Source organism: Pteropus medius, unplaced genomic scaffold (genome assembly GCF_902729225.1).
Source record: "Pteropus medius unplaced genomic scaffold, Ma_sr-lr_union100, whole genome shotgun sequence".
Classification (NCBI taxonomy): Eukaryota; Metazoa; Chordata; class Mammalia; order Chiroptera; family Pteropodidae; genus Pteropus; species Pteropus medius.
In genome coordinates this window covers 33,427,697-33,454,123 of record NW_024340696.1, presented here as the reverse complement: position 1 = coordinate 33,454,123, position 26,427 = coordinate 33,427,697, and the positions used below count along the sequence as shown (strand labels likewise).

At 35.6% G+C, this 26,427-nt stretch overlaps 1 protein-coding gene across 5 annotated transcripts; it reads right to left on the bottom strand.

The window, feature by feature from the left end:
* Window positions 1-1,692: 1,692 nt before the first annotated feature.
* LOC120609049 (nephrocan) lies at window positions 1,693-26,361 on the bottom strand. 5 transcript variants are annotated; one of them, XM_039871122.1, is made up of 5 exons: window positions 26,250-26,353; window positions 23,760-23,813; window positions 17,127-17,280; window positions 10,562-11,457; window positions 1,693-2,761 (listed from the first exon to the last, which is right to left on the bottom strand). In XM_039871122.1, exons 4-5 carry the CDS (start codon window positions 11,443-11,445, stop codon window positions 2,314-2,316), a joined length of 1,332 nt encoding a protein of 443 aa, XP_039727056.1. In that variant the 5' UTR covers window positions 11,446-11,457; window positions 17,127-17,280; window positions 23,760-23,813; window positions 26,250-26,353; the 3' UTR covers window positions 1,693-2,313. The 5 variants fall into 5 exon arrangements, with proteins under 5 accessions (XP_039727056.1, XP_039727064.1, XP_039727026.1 ...); XM_039871130.1 differs by having other exon boundaries at window positions 26,264-26,335; XM_039871092.1 differs by lacking the exon at window positions 23,760-23,813 and having other exon boundaries at window positions 26,250-26,361.
* Between the last annotated feature and the right edge of the window lie 66 nt (window positions 26,362-26,427).

Here is a 26,427-nt window from a genome sequence, read left to right as displayed (position 1 = left end):
AAAAAAAAAATCAACTGCGATAGAAGCAGTATGTTCACGTGGGACCGTGTGTGTATGCCAGAAAGCAGAGTACCAGTTGCTTTCTTTTCAGGTCATTCGTTTCAGTTATTCCTTCTTGGGTTCCCAACTGGAATGAAATTCTCACTCCCTTCCTCAAGGCTTAGAGGGAAACTAGTCTTTCATTGAAGAATGATCAAGCCCCTACAGGGTGAAATCTAAAGGCTTCAACCAGGATTTGCGTCCAAGGGAGCAGCCAGTAGGAGTATGACTGACCAGGCAGTGGCTCAGTTCTGACACTTGGCAGGTCTAAGCAGGGATGATTTGAATTGTTGGGGGGCGCCACTTACATTTGCCGCATGATTGGCACCCTGGTATAAAGCAATGTCTCCATTTGGAGAGAAAGGCAGATTGGCAAGTTCTAGTTCTACCACTTCCTACGTGTGTGAACTGACAGTTACTTCACTCCTCTGAGCCTGAGCATCCTCAGCTGTCAAAGACTAGATCTTTCTCAAAATCTTCACAACTTGGGTATTGTGATTATTAATATCCAGTGAATATAAATTATTAAACATCAAGTATCATTGGTCTTTCTTAGAGAAAACTGTAGGTCTAACACACTAAAAAAAGAGTTGAAGCCCTACACAATCACAAAATCATGTCAGAGTTCCCTAACATCTGCACTTTATGGACTTGGGATGCCTGTCACTGTGCCAGGGAGTACTAGAAACCACGAAACAAACAGGGCTCTTTTGCAAGGAGTGTCAATTTTATAAAGATTTGGAGAGAAGATAATATGGACATAAAGCAAGTAGTGCAAAATTTGCATGAAAGTTTAAGTTAAAACATGAAGCTCTGGAGAAAGTTTTGACTTCTGATGGGCATCTTGGCTCAGCCACTCAATCTGTACTGTTTAGTTTCTCTGCCATTGGGGTGTTTTGATGGAAAACTTTGTAAAATACTGCAATAGATAAATCTTATTAATTATAACAGGAACTAATTGGGATGGGGTTTTATTTTTATTTGCAAGTAGGCTATATGCACAAGTAGATCTATAGAGAGAAAATAAGATATTCTACAGTCACACCTCTGTCCCCAGACAGGTGATTCTCAAATACATACAGTTAACCAAAAAGAAGGCAGTGTGGGGATTGTGGTCATTTCAGGGAAAAGTGAATATATCTCAAAGCACAATTCTTTTCAAGAAGGCCTTTGTAGGGACATATTTAAAGTGTGAATTTACATTTTCCTTTCTGGTTTCCTTTTGGTTTTGGTAAGACTGTCAAACAAGATCTACTATCCCTTAGCCAAGGACAAACATGTGACTCCAGCGAGGCCATTTAGCCTCTCCACCTGAGGATATAAATCTTGCAAAGAGGGAAGCTAACACTTGGGAGTAGCAGGAGTGCTTCATTCTACAGAGAGAACCCTGGAAAAGCTGAGAGTCTCTTCATTATGTCCTTACTGCCCAGGGCCATGGAGAAGTTCTGAGCCCTGTGTTTCCAGGTTTTTCAGGTTTTCCGTAGATTCTGTGACCTATTCCCTGTCTTTCCAATAAATTATTTTTGCTTAAGTCGGAGTCAGCTTTTATTGCTTGCAGCCAAAAACTTGTAGTGTAGGTCTGCATACCCACATACCTGTATCACCTTCATATGCAAAAATCATCACTTTTCATCTAATAAATGAGCTACTCTATTTGCAGGGAGTTAGCCAGAGGTGATTTTATTTGGCATTGTTATTTGTCTAGGTTACAGTAAAAAATGCAAATTACTTTTAACATGGAAGGAATCTTACATCTTCTTACCATTGCTCCTTTCTACTTTCCTCCCCCCACCTCGACTTAACCTCATTTCATTCTTAAAAAAAAAAACTTACAAAAAAAGAGTCTTTTATATATCTAAATGTATAGTATATTTCTGTGTAAAAGACTAAACATTAAAAAAACTTTTTTTCTGAAGCACAGATAATTTTTAGGGCAGTGAAACTAATTTACATGATACTATAATGGTAGATACATGTCATACATTTGCGGAAACCCATAGAACGTACATCAAGAGTGAACCCTTACTTAAACTGTGGACTTGAGGTAATTATGATGTGTCAGTGCAGGTTCACTGATTGTAATAAATGTGCCGCTCTGGTGGGGCATTTGTAATGGGGGAGGCTACACATGATTGGGAGCAGGGGACGTATAGTAAATCTCTGGACCTTCCTCTCAGTTTTGCTGTGAACCTAAAACTGCTCTAAAAAATGAAGTCTATTTTAAAAAATAAAAAGAAACAAAACCTTTTTCTAAGCCATAAACAAAGTTCACACTTAATCGATTTCATAATCATAATAATCGTCATCTATGTTGATTCTGATGCTGGAGTGCTCTTCGGGTTTTGTTTTCTTTTTGGTCTCTTTGCTTTTCTCGGTCAGACGTAAGTGATGCTCGCATTGCCTCATAATCTTCTTGGAGGACATCCAACTCTCCCCTTGTCTTTCAGCTGGCGCTGCACACTGTCCTCCCCTCACATCTGTCCCCTTGGCCTTCAGGACCTCCCTTGCTCTTAGGAGACTGCAGGTGCAATTCCAAGGATTCCCATCGAGATACAGGAGCCTGAGGCGAGGCAGCCCCTCCAGGGCTTTGAGGTCCAAGGCAGAGATCTTGTTGTTCCTAAGGTTTAGAACCTGAAGCTGCTTTAGATCCTTGAGTTCTCTCTCAGCAATGTCCTGGATGGCATTGCCTTTCAGGTCCAGCCTGGCTAAGGTCCCGGGGAGCCTGCAAAAGTGTGGAAAGAGGATGTGAGAGAAGGTCATGACCGTTATTCCATGACTGCAAAGCAACCCAGAGCAACACCCACCTTTGCTGTCATCCTGTCCCTTCTGAAGCTAAAAAACAAACTTTATTTTGAAAAAGTATTTAAAAGTGCAAACCTCAGTCTTATCTATAGTTTTTTAACCCTTACTCATAAGTCTTATTTTCTAACCCTCTGTATTTTCTGGTTCCTAGTCATAAAACTCTTTAATGTCTTTCTTATCCAATAAAATCACATAAATAAATTGATAAGAAAAATACTAAGTTCCTATTTTTTTCATTGACAAAGGCCACGATCAACAATTTATAGAAGTAAAAATATGAAAAAATGTTCTTAATGAATATAAAAGGCAAATGAAAAATGAAAATATGCAATATTTTTATGTATCAAATTAGAACACTGTTTTGGTTACATTGTTTTGGTTACAAATTTTAAAGCTCATCGCTGCTGAGGGTGTAGTGAGGTAAGAATGTAAACTGTTGCTGGGAGTATAAATTGGTACCACTTTGGAAGTGATTTGAGAACATGTATCATATTGACCTAGGGGATAATAGGAGAAATAAATAGAGATTTATTCGCAAATATGTTTTGTCATATATTTGATCATATTTATTATAACAGCAAAAAAAATGATTAAAGATCAATGTCCACTAAAATGGAAATTAAGAGACATTGGACTATTATGTGATCATAAAAATCATGTTTTCAAATAATTTTTAAAATATTAATTCTGAGAGTTTTTCTATGATTTAAAATCCAGAAGCTATAAAAGTTTGATAAATCAACTACATTAAAAATAATTTTAAAAGAAATTGTGTATGGAAAAAGACATGCAAAGTCAAAAGACAAATGATAAACCAGGGAAAATATTTGCAACTTATATCCCAGACAAAGAGCTAATATCCGCAGTACATAAAAGTCTCTTAAAAGTTGAAAAAGAAATGTTTTAAAATAAGACTGAACAAATGGACAAAAAGCATGAATGGAAGTCCACACAAACAGAAAAGCAATGCCCTTAAGTCTTCAACCATACTCAGAAGAGAAAAATGAAAAATAAAACCATGCCATTTCTCACCTAACAGACTGATAACAACTCTAATCTATAACAGTACATTCTGTGGGCGAAGCTGTGAAGAAAGAGGCATTCTCATACATAGCTTGGTGGGAATCTAAACTAGAACAGTCCCTATGGAGGAGAATTTAGCAAAGCCTAAGAAAATAGCATGTGCTTTTACCCTTTGACCTAGCAATCTTACTTCTAGCTATATACTCTGAAGATATGATTCTAGAAATATAAAACATTGTATGTGGCATTTATTATGGTATTATTTATCATAGCAAAATATTGGAAACAACCAGTACATCAGTAAAGAATTGCTATACATCTTTAAAAAAGAAAAGAGCTGGTCTCTATGAACTATCATAAAATGGTTTCAAGAAAGTATTGTTAAAGGGAATAAAAATAAGAAGCAGAACAGCATATGTAATATACTAGTTTTTGTGCAAGAAAGAAGGAAATAAGAATATATATACACATATTTGCTTATTTTGGGGGGAAAAAAGATAAACCAGTAGTGAATAAAAAAGTTACTTATAGGGAGTGCTTGGTTCCATATAGTTTTAACTTTTGACTCACATTAATGTTTTACATGTTCATACACACGCGCACACACACACACACACACACACACACAATTAAACAAAATTGAATCCTAAAATTGAACACAAGCAGAATCAAATAAATCTAATTAATTAATCAAATGTTTACGTTGGTAACAAAAACATACAGAGAAAAGAAGAAGTATTCTGACTGAACATCTTAGAGTCTAAGGACAAAAGAACCTGCAAAGAAATTTCTCTCAGTATGTTTATTGTTAATATTAATGTTAGTAATGAAATTTAGAAATTCCTTAATAAATACAGTAAGACAAAGACAAATAAGTAAATATATTAATGTTATTACAAACCAAGATTTTCATTGTAAGATAAAACAGTACAAATATAAAAGAAGAAAAACCATCTCTAATGTTAAATATGAACTGGAAATGTGCATGTGAATTCATAATTTTACAAATATATTTTCTAGCTCTATATGCTGAAAGGACCTAGAAGCAATATTATAATAGAAGCAATATTACATCCTAGTAGCAACATTGCCCCAGTAGCATAAGCACACCATGCACACAGATCTTAGTTTCAGAATTCCAATCTCCACTTAAAAGAACCATTTCTTATAGAAATGGCTGATTCCATGTCTGAGGTGAGGTAAGCTAGAACTTCTAAGCCAGAATGCAATAAAATGTTTAAAGATTAATGGAACACCCATCAGGATACTTACTATCAATAAAAAAAAAAAAAAGTATTAGCGAAAGTGTAGAGAAATTAGAAGAACTCTTGTATACTGTTGGTGGGGATATAAAATGGTGCAGTTGCTATGGAAAACATGGTGTTTTGCCACATGTATTGTGGTTCCTCAAAAAATTATAAATAGAATTACCATATGATCTAGCTATTCCACTTCTGGGCATATACTTAAAAGAACTGAAAGCAGGGCCTTAAAAAGATATTTATGCACCCACATTATACATCCATATTGAATTCACAATAGCTAAAATGTGGAAGGAACCCAAATGTCCATTGACAGATGACTAGATAAGCAAAACGCGATATGTACATATAATGGAATATTGTCCAGATTTAAAAAGTAAATTCTGATGCTTGCTACAAATTAAACTTAGAAAAAGCCTGTCACGAGAAGACAACCATATGATTCCACTTATGCAAGATATCTAGAGTAGTCAAATTCATAGAAATAGAAAGTCAGAAGGTAGAATGGTGGTTGCCAGGGGCTGGAGGTAGGGGAAATGAGGAGTTATTGTTTAATAGGTATAGAATTTCAGTTTTTCACGTTGAAAAAGTTCTGGAGATGGATTGCACCACAATGTGAAGATACTTAGCAATAGTCATCTGTACACTTAAAAATGGTAAATTTTATGTCATGTGTATTTTACCACAATTTTTTAAAATAGACAACGGAATCATGTCTTATGAACACAAGAACCAGCTTAAAGGGGCTCTCACTAGCCAAATTTGATTCCACTTATATAATGTGAAGTAGAAAAATAGAACACAAAATTTAATGATCCCAAACATGTAAAAAAAAAAATGTTTAAACATAGGCTCTGGTTGAGCAATTATGGGTGACTTTTTTATTTTTCAGCACACTAAGTTTTCAGCCTTGAACAGGTATTGCTTCATATTCAGGAGGAAAAAAAGGTTTCAAAACTGTGGATAGCAATTTGAAAAATGCCATGCTTATGCCCATTAATAAAAAAATAAAAAAGAATCATAATTGTGAACCCCCAAAATTTTCTACTACACAACTTTAGATTGAGTGTTATTTTTTTAATTAAATACGAGAAATTGGAAAGTTTTATAGAAAAAAAAGGCCCTTAAAAAGGCCATCAAAATGTCATCTGAATACTATCTTCATAATAGCGTGAACACAGTGGATGTATGTTTGTGCCTTTCAGTATTCAGTGAAATTTACTGTGGCGGTCTCAGTCATAGGATTGCCACGTTAAAGAACAAAGCAAATGAATTTAACCATATTTTATGACAATATTACTTTTGCTTGTTATAGTATTATTAGTATATGAATTTTATTCTAAAAGGTTAAACTTTTAGGTTATTGGCACTTAGCCTAAATTTTACCTTTGGGTTTTTCTTTTACATTTATATTTATATATTTATTTACATAATGTTATATTATGTTATATTACATATATTTCTATTCATATTCTAAACTATATAGTGCATATACTTATATAAGTGCTTTCTCCTTTGTTGGAATAAAATTTACCTAACAAAATAGGTTAATTTACCAGGGAAAATTACCTCATACATTTTGACAGTTTGATAATTAAATTCAGTTTGAGGTTAATCCCCAAGACAATGTAATTTTGTACACACCAGCTTCTGTAAGGTAAATCTCTAAAAGGTATACAGAAAATCTCTTATGTATAGCTTTTTTTCCCCAAGGAAAGAGAGCATATTAATTATTAATAGACTGTGTAGCAGTAGGCAAGTCTCTGTTCCCATTGAGAGTACAAGAGAACAAAACTGGGAAAAGATAATGATAGAGTTATCCAAAGACTCAAAAAGTCCCTACTTATTAGACTTAAGGTCTGACTTTGACCACTCTATTTTCCAGTATGTGGTTTTCGGTAAGTTAATTAGCTTCCTAAATCTTCCTAAATCTTCTGATTTTCTCAGTACACAGAAGTCACATAATAAATATTAGCTAATGAAAATGAGCAAGCCAAGTTTTCTTTTAAACAAATACAATTATTTAGTTCTTGGCTGAGTAGCCAAATATTGTACCTGTTCTTTAGGAATACTTTTTTGTCTCTCTCATTTCTATGGATGTCATAACCAAAAAGACATTGGAAGAAAAATTATCCTAGTTTTGTGGCTTTATGGCAGTCATTTATTGCTTAGGTATAATTTGTCTTTATAAATCTGATTTCTATTAAAAGGTAGCCCTGATTTTAAGACAAGCATGTTTCTAGAAATGCTAAATGCTGTTAGGTAGTTGTTGCTTTTTAGACTAAAAAGAGGCATACCCTATTTTGCCAGTAGATGGCGCTTGAGTATAAATAAGATAAAATGCGCGGACTGTCAGGTTGTAGAAAGTTTTTCTGAATTGAAATTATCCAAAGAGTGGTTAAAGAAGAGATGATGTAACATATTTGTTCACTGAGCTGCAGGTTTGTGAATCATGAAGCAGCAAAAGTAAAGCGTTCTAAGTTCTAAGCAGTGTAGTGTATTGTTAACAATAGAGTTAATCTCAGAAGCAGGTGACCATGCAGTGGTAACAATTCCTGACTGTGGTGTTGGACTATGTTTAATCCTGACTCCATAATTTATTGACGATGTGATTTTGAGCAAGCTTCTTGATAACTCTTAACAGTAATGTCCTAATCTGTAGAATAATAGGTAAAACAACGTACCTATCTTCACAGGATTACTGTGAGGATCAACAAATGTATATAAATTCACTGCTGATCTTAGCACTTAATAAATGTTAGGTATGTTTTCTATCTCAATCAGCATACTGAGGCAAATATAGTAGATATTTTACTATATGTGTACCTAAAACCACATATTGTTATTCTTGATGAAATAGGATGGAAGATGGTAGGTGAAAGAAGGGATCTGTGGAAATAGTTTGTGATAGAAGTAGGTTGCATGCGTTTACAGTTTACTCATAGAAAACAAAATTTTAAAATGTAAGCTTGTGTATGAATAAGAAGCATTCAAATAGAAAAAGAAAAAAGAAAAGGTGTATTGTTTATAGCTCATAAAAGTTTTAAAATTCAAATATTATCGTTTTTAATTATTTATGAGATGACAACCACAGAGAAACTTTTCTAAGTCATTCTCATGTTCTAATTTAAAAAAAAGGCAAGGAGTGTGGGTGGGGTAGTGATGAGGAGTTTAAAAATCACTCTCTACAATTATTTTGCTCTCCTAGCAGCTGGCCAGGTTCTCTGACAGAGCAGACAGTTGCTTAATTTAAGCCTCATAGGAAAAGCCTGTCACCATTTCGTGTTACTTGCCCCATTGGCCTTGCTCAGTAGTTCTCAACTGTGGATGCACATTAAATTCATCTGGGCAACTGTTTAAAAATACTAATGCTTGGGCCACAACCTGAGTATCTGATTTAATTGGTTTGAAGTGAGGTCTGGGCATAAGTATGATTTTTAGAGTTTTCCTGATAATTCCAATGTGAAATAAGATTTGAAAATAATAGCTCACTCAGGCTTACAATTCCATTATACACTCTATTGGGTAAAAGCACCGTGCTTTCTCTAGTCACTTATTAAAACACAAATATGCTGGCAAAAGTAAATAATTAAGCTATTTTTTACTCATTAAACTTAGCAAGATTACTTAACCAAATGTTGTCTAAAAGCCTGAACAGAAAAGTCTACTGAGTTCACAACTTTGCCCAGAGCTATCGGAGCTTACTGAGAATCTTTATGTCATACAGTCACTCCCTAGCCTGTTTTATGAGTTTTTATTTCATACATGATTTTTTTTTTCTTGGAGTATAAGCATGTAGTAGTAAAACAGCTTGAACCCTAGAGAATTTATTTAAATAACAAGTATTAAAGTTTTAAAACTCTGTAGGTATATTCTTGCTTTAGGGCCTTTGTATTGGCTGTTCCATCTAGGGCATTTTTCCCTCAAATAGCTTCACAGCTAAATCCCTCACCTCCTTCCAGTCTTTGCTCAAAGCTTACATTTTCATGAGGGTTACCATGCTAATCTTATTTAAAATTACAACCAGCCACTCCCACTCTCTACAGTCCTAAACCAAGTAATCATGCCCTTTGTTGTCATTAACTCTAACACCATCTAAATATACTGTACTTATATGTTATGCAATTGTCACTCTTTCCCTGCTAGAATTTAAACAACACAGAATAAAAAGTTTCCTCTTTTTTATTACACAGTGCCTGGCAAAGTACTTAGCATATGGTAAATACTCAAAACATACTTGTCAAATTAAATCGTGTGCACATGCTATGCATTAAAATAAATTGATTGCTTTCAAATCACCCTCAATACATATTTTAAAATATGGATTTCAGTTGGAAAAATAACTTTTTCATGTTTTATATTGGGTAGTATAGTTATCATACTAGATAATTTTTCTCTTTGTCATTGGTAAGAAAAATTATTGTAACTAACAATGAAAATAAGTAAATAGAGTGCCATAGGATTCTACAGAGGCCAGAAGCTGATATATTCTGAGGAATTTGATGATGAAAATAGGCAGGGCAAGAAGCCTTTTTTTCTATAAAGTGCTAAAAGGGAAAATAATCCACTAGGCACATGTAATAAACAATATAATATCTTCTAAAAGAGAATAACAGTGCTGTATTCTGTGTGGGTTTTTTTTTTTTGTCTACTTTAAAATGTAGAATATAGAATAAAGCTTAAATAGGGTCAATTAATGTAAACATATACATTATAGATTATGAAATTAAGTGTCACAGTATGAGGGTGTGTGAGCGTGAGAGAGAGAGAGAACCGAAGAGACAACCAAAACCAGAAGGAAAGACCAACACAAATAGATTCATACTCACAGACACAGAGAAATAAACAGAGCCGGGTTAAGTCCTTTAAAGATCACAGCACTGAGAAGAATGTGAGGCACCCAAATAAGTAATTCAAAATTAAAAATATATAATATTAAATTGTAAATTTTAATTTTTTTCCCATAACTACTATTTCAATGCTTTTTATAATATAAATATCTTACTATTTCCCCCTCATTTTCCCTTATATCCTTGTTTTCCTGGTGGCTAAGCACATGCCTGGTCTTGCCTCTGGGTTAATCCAGGCCATACATATACTTAGAAAACCAAACATACTTTTTACAGGTAATAGCTAGCTGCATGTCATGTTTGTTAGCATACTTCCCCAAAGCAGCACTTCATATTTTCAATTATAGACTTCATGTATGGGTGTCTTGTCCCATAGGCAAGATAAATTAAGTTAGTACAGGCTTCAGTCTGAGGGCTGGAAAGTCCAAACCTTTATTTAAAACTTCTAATCCTAAACCCTTGGATAGCTTCGATCAGATCATCTGTATTTGCTCTGACTTGCATTCTTGCTTGTATAATGTGCTAATTGTCCCAATCTTTGGGGAACTTTTATAGTAGTAACCATAAATGGTAACACTCACTTACCTAAGAGGTATAGACAACAGCAGGTTCTGTTCCAGGGCCAGGTTGGAAAGCTGCGAACACTTCTGCAGGGCTCCAGCTTCAAACAAGCTGACAATGTTGTTGTCCAGAAATAAATGTTTCAAATCTCGGAGGTCCTGGAAGTCTTGCACTGTAACTCTCTGAATCAAATTATTGCTAATATCAAGCTTTTGTAGCCTTACTGGTAATCTGAGAGGCAACATTTGAAGTTGGTTTTGGGACAACTCAAGAGTGGTTAAATTGGCAAGGAGCTGTGCCCCTTCGATGGAAGTGAGTGAGTTTTCTGACAGGTAAAGATGGGAAAGGTTCTCCAAGTGTTTCATATCTCGAAACCTTACCACTTTGAGCTGGTTTCTCTCCATCTTTAAAGAGAGCAAGGATTTGGGCAGATTAATAGGAATTCTAGTCAGAAAGTTACCACTGAAACTGAGGAATTGCAAAGACTGAAGAGAAGTAAAGAAGCTAGCTGGTATAAGATGTAGTTTATTATTCTCCATGCTCATAAATTTCAGTTGGGGAAGTGCCAGTGGTCCAGCTACAGACTCAATATTGTTGCCATCCAACATCAAACTTTGCAAACTGGCAGGGAAGGAGAGCATGCTGGGAGAAAGAGAAGAGATCAGGTTGTTTTTAAGTTCAAGGATTTTTAATTTCTTCAGTCCTTCAAAATCGGATCCGTGTAGGACATATATTGAATTGTCATTTAGTTTTAACACTTCAAGACTGGTTGGCAGAGCACTGGGGACTCGTCTGAGCTTATTTTTCCAGAGTTCCAAGGTCTTCAAAGTACTCAGAGTTTTGAAAGTATCGTTTTCTACTGACTCAGTTCCACTGGCCAGAAGAATAAAATCTTCTAGAGCCAACATTTGGGTGAGGTTGAGGAAGCAAAAAAAAAAAAAAAAGGGTAGGGGTGGAGAGATGGGAGGAAAGCAATAAATAAAGATGATTATGGTAAAAAAAAAAAAACCATATGTACTATAATTCAATACTAATGATACTTCATATTTCCCTTCAGGATTTATTTTAAATTATCTCTTGGAAAAGGATGGAAACTCAGGTTCTGGCTGTTTTTATTTATGATTGCTAACAGTGTAAGATATCAAAAATATTTTATGCACTTTCACACACTGTTTTTAGACATGCAATATTGGCCAACTTTTGCTACATATTCTCTGACCCAGTAAGTTTACTTCTGGCCAAAGTACTTATAAATTGCACAATGATTTATGAGATAAGATGTTCTTTGTTGCATCATCTTATAAGCCAAAAATTGAAACAATCTGGAAATCTTTTACCAAACTTACTAACAGTTGCTAACACTAGGGTGTAAGATTACAAGGGATTTTCACTATATTTTTCATTGTTTGGATTTTATAAAATGATAAATTATTTTAAAATGTTTTAAAGCATTAAAGTAAAATTTTTAAATGTTCTAAATACCACTATCACTAGGAAGGACCTATCAGAGAAATTTTTTTCTTGCACTTTTTGAATATCTACAAGCATGAAGTGCTTTTTTAATATGTTATCATTAATTCTCCTAATAACCTTTCAAGTTTGCTATTATCAACACTGACTTTTAGATGAGAAAACTAGTAAGGGAAAGGGCTAAGAATTTCAACAAGCTCTATTGGAATCCAAAGACCTTCCTTTCTCAGCTTATCATTTTCTAATGCATTTTCTATTGCATTTGTTCTACAACTAATGTTTTCAAATAGACTCAAGATCTGGACACAAGTCAGAGTTTTTAGAAAAGCAGAGATTTTAGAGATTATCTAGTCTAACTCTCCTGTTTAAGAGATGAAGAATTTCAGTGCCCCTCCCCCCCCAAAAGTTAAATGACCTATACAAGACTCACTGTTCTTTTATCCACTCTCCATTCTGAAGTGCCCTTTCCTAAGCTTTTCTTTCATATAAAGTCAGAAGTGACTCCAGACATAGATCTTCACCTCTTGGACTGTTGATTGCCCAAAAGGAGATCTTGGTGTTACTGATAATTCCACTTCTATCTGCGTGACCACAAACCCTAAAAGATTGCTGACTATGTGGCAAGTCTCAGAGATGACACAGATCTGAATGGGCAATTTATTTGGGGAGAAGACAAAGTGTGGTGTCAGAGCTTCAATTAGTCAATTTATCTTGATTTCTATTTGTAAAGTATATGGACTTGCTAAATAGTAAATATAGTACATATTCTTAACTGAATCCAATGGACAGTTGTTTTCTCTTGTTAAGCATAGAGAAACTTTTTCTTTTTGTCAGAGTCGATGTGGGTTACTTTTGACCATTATTAATTTAAATGGCTACCTTTAAGTATTTACTATATCTTTACAAAGCTCTATGTAGTAAGCATGATTATTCCCTTTTCACAGAGGGGAACTAAGGCTCAGAAAGGCAAAGTAAGCTGTCCAAGTATATCTAACTAGCAACTATATCTAACCAGCAATCCAGGTTTATCTTACCCTGACACATACATATTTCACCTTACCACTATAACATTCATTTAACTGAAGAATATAGTGTTATGGTGGCACAAACAGTGAGTAAGACACCCACTGACTTTCAACTTTTCAGTTAAGTTTGGAGAGCTGATAAAAGGAAAAAATACTGCCAGACCCGTAGTTTCCCTGGCCTAATCAGAGCTGTGCGGGAGAGATGTAGAAAGAGATGCTTTTGCCCTAGAGCTAGCCTTGGGGCTGCAGGCAGTTTTTTCAATGTTGCTTAAAAAGCAAGGTATGTATGGCTTGGTGTTAACAATTAGGCATAGGAAGCTTAGCTAAGTATAATTTCTGCTTTCACAGTTTTTGAGTTTAGAGAGTTCAATATGTATGTAAAAGTTACAATAAAATATGAAAAGTTAAAAAAAAAAACAAAAACAAGGCAAGTAAAATGAAGAAAAGCAGAAGGGCAACTCCTGCTGGCTTCTCCATAAAGATTTTGTTTCTAGTTTCAATTTCAGGCAGTTTCAATTTCAGGCAGGCCCTGCTCCAAGCATTAGAGGGCCACACATCTTTCCTGGGTTGAGAGAAAGAGGTGGTGGGGGTGGAGGGGTCTATTAGGCAGCTGGATAAGTCTGAAACATGGGAGGAAGGTATGATAGAAACTCAGTTATGGGAGCCATCATCACTTACATAGAATGAAGTCACCTAAGGAGAGTGTACATAGTAAGAAAAGAGATGGCTGAGAATTGAGACTCCCTGGAAAAGCCAGAAATGAAGGAGGAAAAGAAACCTATAAAAAAGGGCAGAAAAGAAATATCAAGGAGGAATAATGAGAACATAAAAGGGTGGTGTCACAGAAGGCAAGAAAGTAGAGATTTCAAGAAGTAGGAGTGAGCCAGTGTCTGAAAGAGAACAGTTTAGCTGTGTGAAGTAGGCAGAAACCAGAGGCAGTGAATTAAATAAACAGAAGATAAGAAGTGGAGACAGTAAGCATAGATCACCCTTTCACAGTTTTGCAAATAAAGATAGTAGCAAGAGACACAGAATTAAAAGATTTTTATTTTTTATTGCAATGAAAGAAGCATATTTTTCTGCTAGTACAGGGAGCTAGTAAAGAAAGAGCAACTGAAGATATGGGAGAAGAATAAGGAAGCAAAATTCAGGGAGAGGTGAGAACAATGGAATCAAGGGCACGGAAGGGAGGCTGCCCTGAATAGAAGAGGGACATCTCCTCTTCTCTGAAAGAAAGTGTTTGCAGAATTGGATGGAGACAAACTAGTACACAGTCAGCAGAAATTGAGGGAGATTAAGACTAATGGCCTCCATTTTGTCATGATTTGTCAGTAAAATTGGATGCCAGCTATCTGGTGAGAATAAAGAGGACAAGGATTGAGAAGGCAATCCAAAACAGTATTGAAGTTTCGGAATATGTTGAGAAGAACTAACAAAGAACTGAGAAGATAGATGGGTGACACTGAAGACCCAGATGAGGTTGGAGATCTTGGATTTGTGGTGATTCTACAAACGTGTGATGTTTCCAAACATCATATATGTATATATAAACATATACATGTAAAGAGGTTGTGTGGTCCTCTCCAGCAGCACCCGTATGTTCAGATAGAGGACAAACAAAAGCAAATAGTTACCCTAATTGAAGCCTGAGGCTTTGCTGGATAGGTCGTTAAGATAATTCGTTGTGCATGCAAAAAGGGAAGGGGTAGAAAAAGAAGATAGATAAACAATACACTGCTTACGTGGGTAGTTCTAGGGTTAGAAGTCTACATGAGATGGAAAGATAAATGTCGAGTAGGACAGCTGACAGGAAAGGAGGTGAAGACCAGAGAGAGGGTACGGGAATTCAAGATTTTTAAATGGAGAAGTTTCAGGCATAAAGAGGATTATAGTATAACCAAGACAATAGACAGCTATGGCAAAGCGGAAATACTTTTTTTTAATGAGTTCAAGGAAGTATTAAACTTGGATATTGGACACTGAAGGCACCCAAGAAATGCAAGGTTTAGGATGGAGAGGAAGACTAGAGCCAGGAAGGAAAGGACCAGGTGCACAGTATAAGACAGACAAAAGAATAAAGAGTTTTACAGCCCAATGACATGCACCTTTAAAGAAGTAAAAATTTTCACAGATATAGTGGATAAGTCCCTCTTTTCTTGATGGCAGGAAGAGTGAACATTTCATCTTTTATCCCCAGTCTCAAACACAGCATTCACAGTTCCAAACACAGTTAAATTATATAAACAAGTAATAGAAACATTTTAAATTATGATATAGACACATATACATGTGTGTATGTATATATGTATTTGTATGTACATGCATATATATGTGTGATATGTATGTGCATATATTTATATACATAGATGCATATATTTGTATATATATATACAAAATTTCTATTGCAATTCATCTGAAGATCCATTGTAAGATATTTTTTTCTTTAAATATAGGCATCCTATTCTATAATTCAAACCAAATAAACACAATATACATTGTATTCACCAAATACAAGAGAAATATGATCATTTAAGACCTAAGGGTTTTTAAAAGAAGAACGTAGTATTATTGCTCAAAGCTTTTTATTTCCTTCACAAAACAATCCCGTGTTTCACCAACCTTTCTGCTGGAAACTATTCTTCCAAGAGATAATTAACTGGGTCAAAGTCAGGGGAGTGGCAGTATTGCTGTTCAATGAACCTAAACCAATGACAAACGGACTGATTCAATAACTGAATTTGATGAGAGGTATAATTTCATCTTATTAGTTGCCAGGCTGCCAAGCAGCAGTGTAGGAGCATTAGCAGGCTTAGCTGACCCTCTAGCTCTCAGCATCTGAAGTTCTCAGAACAAATATTTAAGCATCTTGCCCTTTAACCAGGTGTCTTGCTTGAATGCTAAGACCTGACCCGGTCACATGCTCCCTGGCATTGGGTACTAGTGGATTCGAAAAGGAAAGTAAACAGATGACAACTAGGCAATTGTGCTTATTAAGCCACAAAATAAATACCATGCCACATATTTCAAACCTTCTGTGTTTATGTGCAACTATATTAAAATTTTTTAACTAAAAGAAAGGAGGGGAGTGTCTTTATTTGAAGGGGAAGTAAATTCTGCACCTGGATCACAGAAAGCCATTTCCTTATCTTAGGATTTGGATCTGTGAAGTAGAAGCAGCGGCCAGTAAAGGTAAAATCAAAGAGCCATACAATTTCCCATCTAGAAGGGGTCTTGGATCACCTGTCTAATCCAGCCTTCTCATTTCATAAAGGTAACAAGTGAGGCCCAGAGATTTTTTTAACTGCTTGCATCAGATGGTTATCTCTCTAGCTAGTGAGCAAACTAAGGTGAGAATCCTAGTCTCTTGATCCCTTTCAAAATACTAAAGGCTTAAAACAAAAGTTTCTTCTTGTTTTAAACTCAGATAAAACTATAACACTCTTTTCAGTGCCCTCCGAATAGGTAAACATAAAAATAAAAGTCATAATTAAAAGCACATAGAACAAGAATTGCAGCAACATGGCAAAACACAAACATGTATTTCCTCTGTATATGTTTCCACAAAGACGCTAATGCTTGGCTGGATGTAAGGTCTGTATGAATAATTCTCCTATGTTGGATTCATCCTGATAGTCTTGTAATGCTCTAAGTATCATCTGCTTCTATAGCATAAACAAAAGTACTTTTTCTTAATCCTGGGACATAAAATGGCCATATGCTATCAAACTCTAAGAGACATTTATTTTACTTTGCAATGACATAATTAGAAAAAAAAATGTAATAAAAACTGAAATAAAGTATCATTAATTACAGATTCTGGGTTTTATTTGTTTGTTTGTTTGTTTTGGCTTTCCTAAAAAGAAATATCCAGAGGCAATATAACCTCTCAGTAGTACAGAGCAAGATGGTGGCTAGTGCAATGACCCAAACTTAATACGTTTTGACTATTTTTTTGAATTTTAAGTTTTAACTTTTTTTAAGTTTTGAGTGCTAACTTTAAGTTTTGATTACTTAAATCAAGTTTAACAATTTCACTCTCGCACTTCACTCTGCCACACAAAACAAAATTGCAGCAACTTGTGCGTAGAACGAATAGTTACCTGAAGGTGTTGAATTTTGCTGTGGCTGATGTAGAGCTTCTTGGTGGTGGAAGGAATACCTGATGGTACCTCCGTTAGCCTGTAGCACTGCACCAACTGCACAGAATCACAGCTACATCTTCCAGGACAGTTAGGATAGAAACCATCACTAAGAGAGAGCAAAACAAGGAATGCATAAAGCAGATGCATCTTACAAAATAGGGCCTCTCAGGTAGCAGGCGAGTGTTTAGGTGATGTCTCGCTCTTTATACCATGAAATCTGATAATAGAATCTTATGAATGTGTACTCAGTCGATGTAAGAAGACAGGGAAAAAAAACCTCTCAATTTGCCTGGGTTAAAATGTTAGCAACCATTACAAAGAAGAAGGGGCTTAAACATTGATAAGCTGCCTTAATATTTGTAGGTGAGCAAAACCCTATGTTATTTATGGCTTGAAAGGCTAATCTGCAAACACCTCTATTATCTGTAGTTCCCTTGTTTTGTTAAATGTGACACTAGGGAATTAGTGGGAAAAGACAAAGAGCTGTTTTATAGGGGGCTATAAAACCTTTGAATTTTCTGTGACCTTATATTAAAACCATTTTTGCAGCACCGCAACAGGCAGGTGTTTTCTTCTCACATTAACTAGTATGAGAAAAGAGGCAAGTTTTAAATTTATTATTATCTCGGTAATGTTTTATTGCTAGGTGAAACAGTGGGGTACAATGAAGAGATATTCAGAGCTACAGATAACTTCTTCAACTTTCACTCAATCCACTTGATTTCCAAATATCATATCTGGGAAATATTTTTGTTATTCAAAAATATTGTTGACTCAAATGACAATAAAACATCAAAATGGGTTAATTTATCTTCATCTGTTTGTAATAATGGAAGAAAAAAGCCTCTAGTTTCTTCAAAGGAACTTGTAGGTTGTGAAACCTGACTGGAGAGGGAAAACTTCACTTGTCCTAGGCACTCCTTTGTTGTGGCTTTTTGTCCTGCCGTGGCCATCCCTTTTGAGAGATTTAAAAGCATTTTAAGCAAAAGATTATATAGAGAAGTTCTCTCCCCGCCAGTGGAACACCTAAATTTCCCCACGCTGGTCAGGCCTAGCAGACTGCTCTAAAGAAACACTTTCTAACATTGAAAAGCTCTCTGATCTTTCCAACTTTACCTCTCTCTGTGACAATATTCATTTTAAAGCCAAAAGTTTCTTTGATCTAATAATCAATTTATTCTATTTCCAGAGTAAGGATTTCTGTGTGCTTTTCCCAACAGACTTTTTGACTTTTTTCTGGTTTTTTTTCCTCTGTTTTCTTTAACTATCACTGACAAGGAGTGATAAGAGATTTCTTTTCTGTCAATATTCTGATTTTCAATAAACATTATTTATTTCTCTGTTTAGTAATAGAATTATTTTTTAATTTTTAGAATTTTCAAATGGCAAAGTAATGGTCAAAAAACATTTGGAAAAAAGAGCAGGGAGGGGAGAAAAAAAAACAAATCAAACATTTGTCCAGTTACTTTTCTCTGCCTAGGCTTTGAAACAACAAAGAGAAATACTTATTGAACACTTCTTTTCCTATGTTGCTGAAAAGGTAAATTCCTAGTTACTTGAAACAAAATGCCCGCAAAATCTTATCCTTTCATCTGCCATCAACGATGCTAATTTTGCTCTTATGCAGCATAGCAATGAGTTCATTTTCCATTCTCTGTTGGTGGCCACAGGATTCTCTTTTCTTTGATTAAGCCTTGAAATTAGTGTATACTTCATCTTCCTTCCTTCTTTTCCATGGTATTTCTTTAGCTTACCTGCAATTTTGGCATTATCTCTAATATACTACTATTTTAGACTGTGAATAGTTTTATCAGGTTGTAAATATACTCACGCAACTTTATATTCTTCATTATTTACTATTTTATTTTCCCCTATTATTTCATAGTCTCCATAAATATAACTTCAAATGTTTAATAGGCCATCAAGAGTATTGTCTAAATTTGGTTAACTATTTTCTAAGTGCTGGATTTTAAGGATGTGTCCTTTATAAGCATAAATAACTTTGATTATAAAAAGTTTGAGAATGCGTGGAAGAATAAAAGATCCATCTGTTCTCCAGACCACACCTATTTATTCAGGGTTAAGTTGAGAAGTCAACTTTTTTTTTTGGTCAGGGAGAAGGAAAAACCTTGTTGATAATATAAACTGCAGAGAAAGTATAATACGAAGGTACAGCCTGAGTGCTTGAGGGATGTACATGTTTTATGGTATCTACTCTGGAGGTGGCAGGCCCCTTTGCAGTTATGTTGTGCTAGGAGGCAGCCACAAAAGCTGTCACATTGCTTAGCTTCTATTTTACTTTTTGCTGACTTCTGGAGTTTTCACATGTTGACTAAGGGCCATGGGTATAAAGTTTTCTACCTTTAGTTTGGGTGTTTAGCTCTTGCACTTGTGGGTCCTGAAGGCTGAATGTTAATTCCTAAAAAGGACTTAACAAAACTTTATCAGATCATTATTACTTGGCTTTTTTGGGTAAGGAGAAACTGAGTAAAGGAACATGGGTGCCTTCTTCAAGTATGGAAACTCAATGACTCACCCAGAAACTCTGTTCAAAATACAGCCCATAATGTAGGTTTAGTCTTTCAGCACAAGAAAGATTGCAGGCTCAAAAAATATGTCCCGCATTTGTTGGATTGAATTAAATTTATATCTTTGTTTAGATTTTCAAGCCAGGATCTTCCCTGACCTGCTTTCTTATCTTTATCTTTAGTTCTATAACCCAATGGTACTCAAACAGGGACAATTTGGCAATGTCTAGAGACATTTTTGTTGACGGTAAAAATTTAGGGGTGGGTGGGTAGGCAGTGCTACTGGCATCTAGGGTATAATGGCCAGGGATGCTACTGAACATCCTGTAATTCACAGGACAGCCCCCACAACAAAGAATTATGCAGTCCAAAATGTCAATAGTGCCATTGTTAAGAAACTGCAATAAACATAAATGTAGGCCTCTATGCAATGGACATTGGCCTTTCTGCATTATTAAAAGCAAAGGGCAAGTTTCCATTATAGAGAGGAAAATGAATTCCAAAGAAGAAACTAACCCAAATTCTCCCTCACTAGGGTGTAGAAGCGTTGGCTTGTGATTCCTATTACAAAACTGATCAACCAAGTGCTAAAAAGATGACTTTATGAAAATCTCTGTCTGAGGAAAAAGAAATTTTAAAGAATAAAGTAATTTTGAATATGATTCTTTTTTAAACTTGTTTTCTTCTGAAGAATGTTATGAAAAAAGAGCATAAGTTGACGGTAAAACAAAAAGTAAAATTTTCTACTACTTAATCTCTCTACACTCCAATTTTTTCTGCTATAGAATGAAGTTAAAATGGGGAAGACACTATCCATTTTACAAAAAGGAAGAGATGAAATGAACTAAGGCATGTCAAGTTCACAGACAAAAAAAAAAGGTCTCGATAAATGATAATGGTTATCAGCTTGGGTTATTAGTTGCAAGCAATGCGAACAAATTCTGGCTGATTTAAGCAGAAAAGGAATTATTGAAAAAAAATTGGGATTGTAAGAAATCCTGGAGAACCAGTTTTGGAAATGGACAAGAATAAAGGAAGGCCATATAGCCAGGGCCACAGGCAAATCACACTTCAGTATGGAGTCCCTGCAGAACATGGCCTCTACCACTGAACCAGAAATTGGATACCATTGCTGGCACTGCTGCTACTGAAAAAGAATGCTGCTACCCCCAACTCCCAGCTCCTACCAACAAAAATTCTCCCAATCCCTGCCTCACCATTTCCATGTTAAAAATTTCAGGTGGATGAATTTTTTTTTTTTAGGTGAGCCTAGGTGATATGCCTGTGCTCTAGTTGTCACAAAGCTGACATCTTCAGTTCATTACGGGAGGAGGCCTCTATATCCAATATTTGAGTCATATAAGGTAAGGAATTCTCTAAACAGAGGAAGGGGGTTCAAATATGAACAGTCCCTGATTTGTAGCGACAAATGTCAACTATAGAAATCTCTTCACCCTCACTCTTTCTGCTTACCATGACCATAAAAACAGAGTGAGTTCTGAGTGAGTTATAATCAACTGAGAACAAAACAAATTCTATTTCCAACAACTGTTGTGATACGGCTTTTGTATAATTTTTTATACTTTCTGACTTGTTCATTTAGAAGACTATGAAAATTCTAATGAGATAATTTAAAGTGTTCTTGTATTTTTTAATATAAGTGCAAAGATAATGAATGTTAATGGGTGTTCAGAATGCAATTGTTTTGGGCCCCTTATAGAACTAATCTATAAGAAATATAAATGTCAGAGGCTGATGAGGGGTAGTCTATGTTTGATCTGTAAAGTCTGATAATCTGAGAAATAAGCAGTGGCTTGACAGTGGATAAAAGAGGAAGAATCAATATTAGTAAACTCTGATACCGCTGTTGATAAATGGTGGTTTTAGATAATGCTGAACCAAACCTGGAGCTATAGGAAAGGGAAATGAAGATTGTAGATCAGGTAACAGTGGAAAAGCAGTTACAGTCAGTCTTTGAGAGTGTAAGGGAGTAAAAAATACAGTAACATGGATTTTTAAATTTGTTTTTTATGTATTGTTTTTAAGTTTGGGTATACCATACAAAATGTATTATCTCATATATTTTAACTATCAAATAGGTAAAATAATTCTCAAAGCCTAAATTATACTGAATTTATTAGTCAAATCAATCAGATCATTGTTAAATAAACTTTTCTCTTTAGGTTGAGAAAAGTATTCCTTGGATTTTAAAGGAATACATATCTTATAGATACTTAACTTGTATTTTATAGATATTCCTAACTCCTGAGCCAATATGAAAATGTATTTAACTATGCTCTCTGGCAGGTATCAAAGCATGTCTTGAAAAGTGGCTGTTTTTAGAATTTCCTAGGCAGACTGTTGTAATATCTCAATTATTCAACTGATCCCACAAGCATTTTTAACATTCTTACTATCTTCCAGATCCTATGTTAGGACCTGGGATTCAAAGATAAACAAGATACAGCTCTTACTGCCCAAAAGCTCACAGTCTAAGGGGCTCCAAAAATAAATAAATAAATAAAGATAAATGCTATAGTAAGTATTTGCAGGAAACTAAATGGGGATGGAGTCCACAGTATCATATCAGAGAAAAGGAAGGCTTCCTGGAAGAGGTGTTTGAGCTAATCCTAAATCGCTGTATCAAAATTCTTAAGTTTTAGGAACAAGAGAGCAAACAGTTGTTCCATAGGTATATATAAAAGAAATGATCAGGAGAATGAGGCTAATAAATCACTTACTTTATTACCACGTCTATCACAAAATTCCAAATTGTTAGTAAATATGAATAAACATAAATAATACGTGAATATAATATATTCCAAGACATTCTCCACATAGCTCAAAGTAAAATGGTAATAGGTTTTCCTTGGCTATCTTTATTAATCATAGAACAACATGTTTATCATGACCAACAGCACTCAATACTTTTTCCTTTTCCTGGTAAGGATACTGGAGAGTAAATGATACATATGAAGCTTAGTATAGGGCCTGGCACACAGTAGAGTTCATGAAATGGTAGTCTCCCTCTCTAAGGTAGATCTATGTCCTCTCACTATAGTACCTTTCCAATTAACGATGCTCTAATAAATATTTGAACTCTAACCTCAGAGGTAATTACTAGTACCTATCAAAGCAATCTTTAGCATCTTTCCTTCTTCCCCAATGTCCTAGTTCCCACCCTGTTTATTCTTAGTAATTCCTTGTGGTAAAACTCTGTAAGGACAAATTCCTAAAATAAGACAGTTACATTTAAGTTATATTAGAAATTTTTAATCATGTAAGCATGATTCATGAAACAGTTATTGGAAGTTTCCACCAATGCAACTGCAAATATTAGCATCAAGATTTTATTATCTCTAGGAAAATAAATCCCATAAGTATTGAAATTACATACAATTACAAAATTCCAGGTCAAAATAAGGCAATAAATATAGATATAGTATGCTGCCAACAGATGGCAGCACCTGAATATCAAACTCTGCTTTTCATTTCCAACTTAGATTGTGACTTGCAGAAATGCAAAACCCCATCAAGGTGAATAAAAAATAATGTCTACATAGAGGGCTCCTCATGAGTATATGAATTAGTCACATAGCATCAAGATAGCAAGTACATAGGGATGTGGCAGCTGCTACATAGCATGGTAATGAGAAGGGACAATATGAGATGAAATATTCTGGGACACACAGGGGATGATTTGTTGAAGATGTAAAGATTATAAACAGAAATGGAACTGGGTTCTACAATCCTGAAAATGGGAATATTCACCAAGGATCAGAGCACTGGAAGCATATAAACACTTAAAATGCATTTCAGTCGTACCTACACAATATAGCAAGAAGCTAAATAATATCTTTTTAAAGAAATGAAATTTATTTTCAAGTGTAGTCCATTTAAACTAAAGAGTGATAAGTAATAGAAAATGAGTATTACAATTACTTTTTTGGCAATATTTCTTACATATTAATAGATCTGCATATGGCTATAACTGGGAAAAAATTTTTTTGAAAAATCTTTTTGACTGATTTGCCAATTTATTACGCTGGTAACTTACACAAGAAGAAATGGATTCCTTCATTCTTCTATAACCAATGGTTAACTTCTAAGGCTTTGGAGAAAAAGATACCTAGATTGAAATCTCATGTCAGTTGATTTTTAGCTGTATGATCTTACCAAGATACTTAAGTTCTCTGTGACTCAGTTATAAAAAAGTGATAATAGCTACCTCACAGAATTGTGTGAAGGTCAAAGAATAAAGCAAATAGCACATGTTTAACACACAGAATGCACTCCACGATTTAGTTATTATTACCGTGATTCCAGGTATGTGTCCTCCCTCCAATTTAAAATTATTCACTTAGAAATTCCTGAAAATACATTGCATGATATACTATATTATGTAGAGTGACAAAAACAATTCTGAGATGTTTCAAATTAATTTACAGTGGCTGGAGAGTGAGAGAAAGAGACAGAATTGCTAGTTTGTTAATGGCTGCTCACAGGGTAACTGTAGGGAGCTAAAGCTCCCAAAATTCAAAGGAGTGCATGGATTATCTCGGGAGGCCTGCTTGCATATAAAAGGGAAAAAGCTGGTTCTGAGGAATTCCAGGAGGAAGCAGATTAAGATTAGAAATAGGAGGTACAAGGGAGTTTCGATTGTACCTTGATCTTCAAAATGTTACTTTAACTATGTTATCTTGGGATACACAAAGGAACAGAATATGTATAAAAAGGAGCCTAAGAAATAAACTCGGAGAGACAGTTGTGAGATCTGTTCTCCCTCCTGCACCCTGTCTGTCTTCTCTTTTTTCTCAGTCCCCGCTCCCCCATTCAGGTACCCGGTTTGACTTAGTCGGCTGGTTTCCGACAGGTAACAAAAGATTTCTCACATCCCCGTTTTGTCTATTGTAATTTTAGATTAATTTCCAGGTGGTTATTTCCACTGATTATTTTAGCCAGGCACCATCTAATTCCAAAAACCTCCACTTTGTTTAAACATGGGCTTTCCAGACTACTGCCCTAACAGACATTTCTTTGTGTCTCTGCTGTCTTAGAACTGGCCCCACTTCACCTTCCCCCACCCCTTTGCCTACAGATCATGTAAATTCTTTTAGACTACCTTCGTCTTCCCCCTTCTCCTTACTTGATGTATAAAAATACTTGCAAAACTCTGGGATGATGGACATTTTCTACTTCACCATGCTGCCGGTGGTTTGGACTCCATGCCCCAAGATCAGTATTTGGCTAGCATTTTGGGCTCAATAAAACCTTACTTACAAAAAGAACTTCAGCCATGAAAGTTAAAATTTTTAGTTTACTAAATGGCTGGGAACTTGGTAGCTGTAGTAATAATGTTCTTGCAAATACTTCACATAAAAATACAGTTAATTAGGAAGGTAAGGGAGAAGGATGTAAATTTGAGTTTTATATTATTTCTCGTGTATTAAATCCTGTGTGAAGGTGCCTATTTTAAGCTCATGTCAAAGATCTCATGGTTAGTTTTGTTTAGCTAATTTTGCCAAAGCCAAAGAACTTTAGTGACTGATTCTAACCAGTCAGCCATGCAGTACCCAGAGAGCAATCTAAAGCTATGATTTCTTATTCCTCCTTGGCATGGTGTTGGCGAGGAGAACACAATGCAGGCTTTGCTAGAGATTAACTGGAAAAGTCTGTCCCATGCACAGACCACAGAAGAGTCAGCCAGTAAAATTTTCCCCTAGGCAGTGCAGAAGAGACCATTTCTAACAGCCTACACTATTCAGACTGCATTTTTCTTCCAAGACTGGGCTTTTCTTGAAGTGGAAGGGGGTTAAAAATGGGTAGGTGGAATGGTAAAGAGCAGGCGCTGAACACTCAAAGATATGGCAAAATTCAAATTGAAGTTGTAGCTATAAGGGTTAGGCTCACTAGCCTATGAGCTCTGCTTGTGTCATGTCTCATTCATTTTTATGTCCCAATGCCTGAACAGGGCTCTGCATTCAATATATTTATGAATATATGGATATTCATAATTTTGTTTTTCAGAAATGTCATGTGTTGGAACATTGTTCGTTTTTGAAATAAATACACCTTTTAAGTAGTTGCCTTGGAAATGTATGACCTATGGTGTAATAATGAGTGCCAAGCACTGAAGCTAAGCATTTTCCTTATTACTGAATGATGTATATTTTGGAAACCGAGGCTTCGAGGTTAGAGAATACAACTCTAAGATGGCACTGCTAATACCTCACAGAGTATAAGACTTGAACCCAAGCCTGCCTCTTAATCACAAAAGTCTCGTATTAAGTCAACAAAAGCTGGTCAGCCACTATCCTTCAACGTGCAGTTACCACCCTGAATTAACCAAGATAAACCAGTGTGCACCCACCCCACCTCAAACAGGAACTGGGATGTTAAAGGTAAAACGTGGCCATTGCGCAAGCTCACACCGCCCTTTCTCACTCTCTCTTTCCTGACCCAGGACGTCACCACCGCAACTTTCCCGGACAACTTTAGAACGGCTCCCGCCCCCTATTTAGTCAAACGGGCGGAAGTTGTTGCTCACTGCAACGTGGACACCTTTCTCTTCTTTGGGCCATTCCAACTTGGAAGCGACACCATGAGCCTGTTTCTCGGCCGTCCAAGTTGGAGTTTGCCAGTTGTCAATATGGCCGCTGACGGACCGGTCCCTGTAGAGGCTTTTCATAGGCCAAGGTCGCATCCTAGCCCCGCCCATTTCGTCC